Source organism: Vidua macroura, chromosome 4, assembly GCF_024509145.1.
Source record: "Vidua macroura isolate BioBank_ID:100142 chromosome 4, ASM2450914v1, whole genome shotgun sequence".
In the NCBI taxonomy this organism is placed as follows: Eukaryota; Metazoa; Chordata; class Aves; order Passeriformes; family Viduidae; genus Vidua; species Vidua macroura.
The window spans coordinates 48568651-48579510 of record NC_071574.1 but is presented as its reverse complement, the minus strand read 5'-3'; the positions used below and the strand labels follow the sequence as shown (position 1 = coordinate 48579510).

Sequence of the window (10860 nt, the reverse complement as noted above, 5' to 3'; positions counted from 1 at the left end):
TTTTGTTTCATTACCACACCTGCATTTGTCATTCCCACCACTCTCCATTTCAAAACACTTAGCAGATAGGCAAGGAGCAGACAAGACTGCAATACACCTCGGTGCTCCTCTGGGACCTCCTGTGCTGTTACAGTGCATATGAGCAGTGCTGAGCTGAAGGAAGTTTTCATTCTGCCCTATTTTGTACTCCAAAAAAGTATTTTCCATCCCACCCCTACTACTCCAAAGACCCTGTTGCACTACAGGACAGCTTGGATGCACAGCAACATGAAGGCATTCCAGCTGGCAGCAGGAGCTACCTCACATCTTTTCAGTCTTCTAGCCACAGCATCAGAACCCTTAGGGGAGATTAACTGTGCTGATCCTCGTGCAGGATTTGCAGTTGGAGTTGAATTCCACATTGCACTCAGCTTGCTCCTACGCTGCCTATTTGGAAAAGGGTTTAGGGGGCATTTTCATAAGTGGCTTAATCCAATATAAGCTCTGCTCAGCCTCTGAGAGATGCAGTCACACTCTCTTTACCCTCTGTTTCTGACCACAGACTCCCATCTTCTCCCACATGAGCAACACAACAGCTCTAATGCACCCACAGTGGGCTACACACACACACCTTTGCCTTTTGTGGGATCCATGCTGTGCAAGTGCCAACTTGTGGATGTATATTTTCAGACATGGCAACTCTAAATGCAGGTGCAGCCCACACACTGTAGCACTGACTGGATTATCAGAAATGTTCAGCACTAAACAGCTCCCATGAATTCAGGTACAAGAATGAAGTCTTCAGATTTAGTAGGAAAGCGTGATACTTAAAAAAAACTGGTTGTTACTGTAATGAAAGCTGTTCTCTTCACCCACAGCCACTCTGATAACTGAATTAAATCAGAATCAGCATTCTCTCTATTTAGTCTCTTAAACATAAAGCAAGTTAAATGTTAAACATTCCAAAGTGCCTCATTACAGAAAATTAAATATATAGAGTGCCAGAAAGATTTAAAAAATATATTACTGTTTACATTTTTGGTTGAGAAATGTTCTAAAACAAAGAGAAACAGTAAAACTTAATAAAACTCATTCTTTTTCCCTTCCCATTCTGTCACCTAATTTTTCCTGTCTGACAAAGAAAAATATCATTTTCGAAAACAGCTTCAATGTAACACAAATGTTTATAATAGGATATTATTTTTCCTTAATACTTTCTCATTATATTTATAATGAAGAAATAATTATTTCTAGGTTGTTTCCTACCAGATGCAGTTCTAGTACCTCTATTAGGACATATCTTAAAATAACTGCTTCATAGCAAGAAACTAAATTTTTCATCCATACTTAAGTTTTCCCTTCTTTTTTCTCTCTTCAGATAACTTCATTGATTTTGGGTCTTTCCAAAATTCTGGCCTCTTTTTTTGGGTTTGTTTTTTTTTTTTTAGTCCATGACTTGTCATTGGTATAATTCACAGAATCACCTTTGTGGAGAAAAAAATGACCACAGGGGGTACAGGAGGTTTGAGAAAAGCCTGAGAGAGCCTCTGCTTTAATGACAGTGGAGGTAAGAGGAGAATCCTCAGACTGTGGTTTCACACCAGCATTAACCCAGCTCAAAGCATCAATCCAGGCTCCTCACATCCTCCTTTGCACCAGGACTAAGATGGGAGCCATATCAGACAGATCCCACTACTACTAACCAGCCAAAAGGAAACAAGACAAAACTGGGGGTTTAGTTATTTCAGCCTGCTTCCCCACAAGCACTGAAATACTTCCCCACACACAAAGCAAGGCAATAAAGAAGGTGAGAGTGCTACATTCAGCAGTAATATAGTTTTATGGTGGAGTCTTAAAAAAAGTTTGCAAAAAGCCCATGGATTCTGCTTGTAGTCCCTCTGGTGCAGACTGCTCCAGAAGATGGCAGAACATAAGCCAGCTCCAATTCAGAAGCCTCTCAGAATAAAAATGCCTGAGTCCTCCATCAGCCCTTCAAACATGGGTTGAGTATTCAAGACCAGGATTTTTCACAGGTGGATTATTTTTTACCACAAAAGCACTGCTGGTATTGCTTTGCAGAGGCATGTATCTCTGAAACAAATATTTTAAAGTAATTACTCAAGAGCTCTGGCTATCTGAAACACCTCAAATCTCCACCACTCGTCTGGTGATAGAGAATGTTGCCACAAATTAACAAAAAAATGAAAAACATGTACATACAGAATCATCTATTTATGAAAAGTTCGTTTGACAACCTGGCACATCCTAACAGAAAAGGAGATTTTCAAGCTTGCAAATATAAAGCATACTGTGACATTACTCTTAGTAATAAGGTTAGCTATCTCACATTTCAAAATAACTTTGAAGAAATACTTGTAGACATTCTTTACTTCTGAGACTTCCATCCTCCTAGCAGTTTTACTTACCATGGAGATGAGCCACCAGCACAAGATGATGATGCAAGACAAAGCAGTACTCAATTAAATTTTTCAAAGTATTGAGCTCAGAAGTACAGCTGAGCACTTCATACTGTCATCTGCTTCTTCTACCAAACTCCAGTTAAGTATTTTCCAAGGATGAAAGCATATTCACAAACAATGATTTCCTTTAGTGCTTCTTTATGTCATCAGATCACCCACAGACTGCTGTCAGTTAACAGCAACCTGGATACAGCATTCACAAAACCACTAAGCAAATGTTGACACAACAGCAAGATGACCAGCAGGAAATAACCTAGATCTTCATGTTATTTGAAGATTAATTCAGTAATATCACACTCTTCCTCCAGATCTTTTTCTTGAAAACAGGTATAAGAAGATAGTGATAAAAAAAATACCTACCTCACATGGCGTTTCCATCCAGAAAGGTACTGTTTCAATACAGAATTATTAGCAAGTGCACCTTGAGTTTGCATCCTTAAAATCCAGGGAAATGATATTATTTGAAGGGATATATGTATATATGTACCCAGGTTGCAACAGCAATAGTATTTTTAAATGCTTAAACTACACTATTAAAAAAAAAAAAAACCATTAAAAATTGATGGGAGTTTGGAAGGTTTTCTAAAAAAGGGAATCTTCAAGGCTTTTATTTTGCCAATGTTATTTTTATTTTGAAAAAGCCATCATGCTCTCAGTTCCTCTTGCACAAGAAAATTAAAATAGAATCATGACCAAAAAATAGTGAACTGCAATGGATATTAACTGGTTTTCTTTGAAATCCCTTCCAGTGGAATAATACAAAAAGCATAAGAAAGTCTAAGAGATACTGTTAGATGCATTAAGTTATGGACTAGAAGACAATGCTATTCAATTCTGAAATAAATTCCTAACACATTTCTAAGTAATGTAAAAACAAATTATGCTTTGCAAATTCTATCAATTTTATAGTAATTGCATTTTTCATTCCCTCCAGTTAACACAGAATATAACATTAGCAAAAGAAATCTTTACAGGGTGCTCTGTACTTCACACTACTCTCACTTGCCTGGGATGTGGCAAAAATTGACTTTCAGAATCTGATTTACTCAGAACACACTGAAACTCTCCCCACACTCACATTCTACAAAATAGATATCTTGACTCCAAGGGGAGGCCTAAAAATGAAGATTGTACAAATTAATGCATATCAGACTCTTTCAAAATGGCACATTTTTCCTTCCAGTAAACTTCCCATTTAAAGTGCACTGAAGTAAATGAAAAACACATATTGGTGTCAGTGGATACCAGTAGAAATTCTTAAAAAAATGTAAACTCACCTTGGAAGTCCACAGTGAAAGAAATACAAAGTCTTGGGAAAAAAAAAATCTAAATAATTTAAAAATATGCTACTGTCATTTAACTTAATTTAATTTCTTTTCCTGGATTTTTTTTCCCCTGTTTTTTTGGGGTTGGTGTCTGGTAGTTAATACTGATCTCCATAATGCTATTTGCCCCTCAGATTTTCTTTGAGTGTGAAATTTTGTTTATGCAGTTTTGCTCTGCCACATATAAATAGAGGAGCTGTACTGTTTATGCTTTATTGCTTTACTCCTGTCAGAGTATGAAGGGAAGCGCCTTCTTTTCTCCCCACTTAGCACTGACCTGCTGCAAACCTACTGCTGTATGGCCGTGAAGTTCTGTAAGACTTGTACAACTTTGATCATCCTTGGCTTGATCGATATCATCAGCAGATGTTATAGTAAAGCTAGGCTTTTCAACACTACAGCTGCTTTTTTCCTAATCTATTATTCAATCCTAGGATTAATTAAAACCAAGGGTGAGTTTTTGCCAGCTGTCTGTATTGCAATTCATAACCAGTGCTAGCCACACAAACCCTTTCTATTTTAGTGAGATCAAGCCCTATTGGCAAGTCTCAGGAAGACAAGGTACAACTCACTAAAATTTCTTTCCTCCTCAATCTTTTAAGTCAAGCAAAAGTTATAGGAAGTGTGCCAAGTCCATGATCTACTCTGCTATCCAAACAGACCTCTTGGCAGCTTTTGGGGTGTATATGTATAGTGTGCTATAGCACACTGAAAAAGAATCTCCTAAGGAATCTGTAATATCTATGGGAAATGTCCCAGATGGCCAATGTGTGTCTCTTACAAATCCTGTGTGTCATTCCTCCCATTCTGGCCTTGCCTACACTTCTAACAGCACAAGGAACATGGGAAGTTAGGCTTTGGGTAAATTGGTTAAATAGATACTGCATACCCCGACGTTCTCACACGGCATACAGACAATGAGGGACACTGAGGCCAAAAGACATACATGAGGTGCACAGTAAGTGGAAGAAGATGGAATTCTGGGCATATCAAAAAGCTGAGTTCATTCAATTCTTTGTACAAATACTGGTTAATCCTATTAAATACATTTACTTGGTTTCCCCATTTTTTGGTAAGGTCCATTCTGAATAATGAAGATGACGAGATGCCAAAGGCTACACTTGAACACCTGTGGTCAATAACTCTCATCTCCTGTTAACAGAAGAGCTCTAATCACATTCCTTATTAAACTATTTACCTCTTTCATTCAATTATCGTCCAGTTTACTTGCCCGATCAAAGGGTAATGTAGAGTGGATAGCTAAACAGTTTAAAGTCCTTTTTCCCCTTCAACGACACATGGGAGAAGAAATGCACTACCAACACCCATTTGATGGAGACAAATCCATTTTAATAGGAGGAAAATCAGATTCCAGTACTGCTGGTGAGCTCCAAGAGTTCAGGTCACCTTGAAGGGCTGGGGTCTAAGTTTGCCAACTTTCTCATCTTCATTATTTTCACAGTTGCAGTGAAACCTGTTAATTGTGGGCTCACAATTGACTACAAACTACACTTCAGTTCCTGTGAAGGTAATCTTCCTGAACCAAGTTTTTAACTGTTTTTCTCAAGTGCATTTTTTTCTCTGCATTAGTGGTCAGGGCTGCATCACTGCAATCTGTGGGAGTTTTTCTGCTGGTAACAATGTCTCTGAGGAAATATCAGTGGAGAACTATCTCTGTTTCCTTGTAAAGATTTTTGTCTTTCCCTCTAGTTTCCTTTCCTGTTGATAGATGTGAATTTATCTGAAGTGTTTGTTTAGTTTTAAACCACTATGATACTGTCAAAAAAAAAAAAAAAAAAAAAGATTGTTCAACAAAGCCAATAGAAAAAAAGAACAAAAACCTAAAAATATAACTCCTGTAGAGTTCACCTCACTGAAACTCATCTCTAATAAGCTGTTTGGTCACTAAAATGATGCCTGCAATGCTCTCCCTTAGGATTTCAGTTAGCAGTTTTGAACATTTGGGCTGCTATATTTAGTATATTCCTCCTTTTGTGCTTTCAAGTTACGGTATCATTGAGTATATTGCAGGCTCTTTTTTGTTTTACTGTTTCTGATCACCCAGGGAGATTAAAAATAATGAGGAACAACTATTAACAATAATTTCCTATTTACATTGTCCACATGTACTTGGGAAAGGTAATAATGGCAATTTCTTCATTTGCTGCAACATAAAAATGTAGTACAGCTCAATAAATTAGTCCTAGACTCATAATGATTTTTTAAATCTACTTCATTTTGAATTTAGGCATGGAAGTGTTGGAAGATATTTCAGAAATACACTAGATATTTAAAATACGTAACTTTTTCTGTGATATCATTAAAACTTTCGCCCAAAATAGAAGCACAGAAATAAATATCTGTGATTTATTGTTTTTGCAGCCCTTTTCCCTCCTTATAAGCCTTTAAACAGAAACTACAAGTGAATTCAAGCAGCACATTTTATCAATCATAGCCTGAACTAGTGTTGATCCCACTGAACAATGCACTTGAAAAAGCTGATTATAAAATCAGTATACAGGGATGGGTGGAAAGAACAGACAACTGTTTCTAATGAATTGTTTAAAGTTCTGCCTCTGAGAAAACATCTTAGGTTTTCATCACAGAGGAAAGCAAAGAGTAATTTCATTAACTTCTGGTGCAAATACTAGGTTCTCCAAACAGCAGGTCACCATTCTTCATACTAGAAGTATTTTATCATTGGCACAATTATAATCAATAATTGCCAGAGGTTTAGCTTTGTTTATTCTGGTTTAACCAAATAAATAATCCCTTGCATACCATCTTCTATTCTAACATTTTGTAACAATGTGGCCTAATTAGAGAGGAAACAGCTACAGCAACTAGCAGTACATCCAAAGATACAAACTACTGCAGTTAGGCATCTTGCACGGGTGCTCCATTTCCAGTTCTGCAATATGCTACATAATGTTTTTCTAACGAGTGCTGTAGTCTCAGCCATCTTCCAGATGTAAAAGATGAAAAAGGAAAGAGCCATACCTGGCCTTTTGAGAGCATCCCATAAGTAAAAGAAAGACTTAAAGAACTGATTATATCACTCCATTATAATAAAGTTACATAAGACATTCCCATTGCATTCTATCATCTACAGTTCATTATTACACATGAAAGAACTGTCTGGGATCCATACTACACACAGTAGTATCTCTTGCCAGGTATCTACCAGATCCCACAAGTTAAAGGTCAGATTCTCAGCCATGAGCTGGCTAAAAGGCTTGGAGAGACAGTTTCACCATTATGGGGTCTTTTTACCCTGACTCTTGTCCCAGCATAGTCTAGGGCAGTCTTATGCAGGCCTTTTTTTGCCAGCAGCTTGTGGTCTCCATAAATCCCTTGACCATTATCTGGACACAGAACGACTCAACACTCACCTGATCTGCATAAGACTTTGACAATAGGCTACCAATCTGCTATTCAGTAAACTGAAGCTAAGGATTAGTCCAGACTCTTTAAAGGCACAGCCAGATCATAGCTGAGAATTTGGCCTTTGATTCTCGCTTGTCACCTGCACAGAAACACTAACCATTTGCCAAGCCAGACAGCTCTGTACAAATATTTCTTTTATTTATTGGCAATTTGTTTTCTACCTCTTCTAGTGAAAATAACATTTACGATCAGGATTTCTATCAGGTTTAACTATTCCATTCTTTAATAGTGTTGCCTGCTTGCATACTGCAATTTAGAAAGAAAAGCACCTATTTATGCCACAGTTTAAAGTAAACAAATGGATCAAAAATTAACATTTTTAGCCTGGGATCCACCTAGAAAGTTTACTTTCTTATTTATATCACAGCAGTCCTTCTCAAAAAGGGTGTCTTTTATTCATTCAGTGACATGCCACACTTATCTATGCACAGGAAATGGGGCTTTCTTTGCTTAATTTTCAAGTCACTTTTAAAACTGTGTTGAAAATTTAACTTGACACAAACATTAATAAGGAGGTGTTTGGGGAGGGGAATGGAATACGTATTTAAAGGAAATCAGGAGTGTAACTGAAAAGTATGTGGGAAAAAAACAAAACCAAACAAAAACCCAAACCCTAAAGCATCCAAAGAAAAAGCAAAGAATTCAAATAAAAAGTTGAACATTGTGGTCTGGTCCTCATGTACTACAATTGATGTAATTTAGGAATAAATCCACTCAAGCTGGTCAGCAAGGTCAAAGAAGAATTGCCCTCTTAAGATCACCTTACCAAACAAGAAAATCCAATTTCAAGAATTACATCAGATTTCAGATTTTACAAGGTTCGCTCATTCTTAGTTTGGTGTGAGAATTTCCCAGGTTACAATGCAAAATAATGCTTAGTAAAAATATATGGAGCTCTACAACTCCTTTGCATAACTTTCCTGGAGTTGCACTCTCCCAGGCTGGACTCTCTTCCCTTTTGCCGCTCTTGATTTTCTTCCCCCTATTCTGTCAATTTTAATCGGGCAGGGAAAGTCTTTTTCTAGCAAGCACTGTCAAAATATACAGGACATAGACCTCACACTCAGAGAATGCAATGCTGTGTCCAGACAGCAGTGCTAGGTGCCTCAGGCATTTGTAATAGCCAACATGCACATTCCTAGCAGACAGATGTGTTCCACTGCACAGCTGTGCGCCTCTGCCTCTGATTTTTTTCAGGTGCATGTTCCCCCCAGATGCAAGTTCTGTGCAGCCAGAGTAGTTGGTTCATTGCTGGCTGAAGGGAGGAAGACCCATTACTGTTACCCATTACTCTGTTAAGAGTTAACTAATTATCCCCAATAACTCCAGCCTTTAGAATGGGAAAGTACCACACAGCTTTTATAAATAAGAATTACTGACCTTTTTAAATAGTTTCAAAAGAAGAAACTCTGCATCAAATGTGAGTATAATTTAGGAACTACTACATAGCAGCAAAACTACATTAGACTTTCTGATTTTTCCATGGTATCCTTGGATAGATACACCACCCAGTAGACCATGTTAAATGCTCCGAAGGTAACAGGAAATAAAATGCGTGCATATTTGTCTATCTTACTCGTGCCAGAGTGGGAGGCGGGGGGAGGAGGTGGTATGACAGCAGATGGCTTTGCAGATGCTCCTAATGTATTAGGTGTGGTGGTCTGAATCTGCTCCAGTCTAGACCCAAGCAAGTGCTGAATGGAAGGGGATCCAGCTGTGGCATGCTGGGATACAAATCCAGTTAAAATTGGGGTAGAAGGAGGAGCTGGAGGGGTAGCTCTTGCAGAAGATAATGTCTCCGATGCGTTGATTCGTGTGAAAGGGTTGGGACTTGATGCAGAAAGGGAGTGGGGTGTAATGTCAGAAGACCCCTGAGCTACAGAGGGAGGCTGGACAGAACTGTGCCTTGTGTCAATTCGGCTCCCACCATCAGCTTCAGACTGTACTGTGGCATTCATTCTTTTCCTCACATTTGAGTTGGCATCTGTACTCTGCAAAGTTACAAAAAAATACCTGTCATTCTTAAAATAAACACTCAAACAAAAGCAATGGAAACTATAATAAGCAATGGAAACTATAATCAAGCACTATCCGAGTAATACTCACAAATATAACCACAGCTTGATCCTGAAGAACAAAAATAACAAAACTGATGAAAATAGATTTAATAGCATATAAAGTGAGAAACAAGAAGTCCTTTTACCTGTGGCTGGAATAGCAGTGTGAAGACATCTAAATGCATCACACTCCATGTGGTACAGTACCTATACGAACTGAACACCATGAAGCTAAGGATTCTCAGGTTAGAGTCATAGCTTTTTCCAGGTTCAAGCTCAAAACAAGATTCTCCAATGTCTACCTATTTCTCTGAAGATATAAAAACATTCTAGATGTAACTTACCAGCCATGAAGGTTTATTTATTCTTTATATCTCCAGAAAAATAACTACTATATACTAGGAACTCTAGTCTTCTACAGAAGAGGCTCTTAAAATGCAAGTATTCAGCAAACCAAGTTGCCACATTGCTGCTCTTTTAGAAATAAAGCCAGTGCTTTTTCACATCAACCACAGGCAATAAATTCACCAGGCACAACTGAACCAGAGAATAAATTAGTCTTTCATCAACTACTGTCCGTTCATTAAGTAAGAGAAGTGGTGAATTATCCATCACTTGGTGTCTTCAGGCAAGTCTGGATGTCCTTCTGAAAGATATTCTTCAACCAAATAGTACTTATTAGGCTGCATGAGAAACTGAAATACAGATAAGGAAGTACAGGAATAGGAAATCCATCAGAGTTTAACATTCTACTGACTTTTGGGAGTAACACTTGGCCTCTGCCTTTCTTCTCTGCACTTAACATCTCCTGAACTTCCTTCTGGAAAGGTATCTAAAGAATTCTCACCTTCAGTGCTGCACCTAAATATGATGTAAAACATGTAATACTTTAGATATGATATGGGAATATCTTCTAATTAAGATACAAACTGCTTTCCAGAAGACAAAGACTTGAGGACAGATAGGATACACAGGTCTAAATACAGACACGATGAAACAACCACTTGTTATATATAAAAAAATCCTCTGTTTTATGCCTCTCTGATGATACCATTCCCAAGCATTGCCCTGCACCATACCGACTGTGCCTTTGGCTCCCCTTCCCTCCAGCCTTCCCAGAGAACCCTGCCAAAGCTCACAGCAGAAATCAAAGGGAGAGAAAGCAGGCAGTGATGTCTTTCCTCCATCATCCAACAGCAGTTCTCTCCAACCAAGTGACAGAGCAGTAACAGAGAGTAGGTTAGGTGTTATTCAAGGTACTAGCAGTACCTTGAGTAACGACAAGAGTGACACTGTGTCTGTCTGCCACATCAGTTGTGCTTCACTGTTCTGCTCAAGGAAACAGAGAAATTGAAGCTGAAAGGAAATCTGAAAACAAATTAAAAAAAAAAAAAAATAAAGTCACTTGATAGTATTCCAATCATGACCAGAATGCTGGTTCCTAATCCTGTTAATTGCAGTACAAATCTGTCACTGGCAATATTATTGGCCTGAATTTATCTGAAACTGTCACAGCTTTATGCCTGTTCATGGCTTATGTATTTGCCAGCTCACAGTTGATATATCAAAGAA

General features: G+C 38.1%; 1 protein-coding gene across 4 annotated transcripts in view; it reads right to left on the bottom strand.

Annotated features, from left to right (window-relative positions):
• Window positions 1-3064: 3064 nt before the first annotated feature.
• GABRA4 (gamma-aminobutyric acid type A receptor subunit alpha4) overlaps window positions 3065-10860 on the bottom strand; it is a 41968-nt gene continuing 34172 nt past the window's right edge. Inside the window, exons 9-10 of one of the 4 annotated variants that reach the window (XR_008436832.1) lie at window positions 8612-9222; window positions 3065-5560 (exon numbers count right to left, since the gene is read on the bottom strand). Coding sequence is in view for 2 of the 4 variants with exons in the window: in XM_053976041.1 (XP_053832016.1) it covers window positions 8689-9222 (534 nt within the window). In the remaining 2 variants the exon portion in view is untranslated. Of the gene's footprint in view, window positions 9223-10860 lie in introns of all 4 variants that reach the window. The other 3 variants (XM_053976042.1, XM_053976041.1, XM_053976044.1) reach the window with 3 other exon arrangements.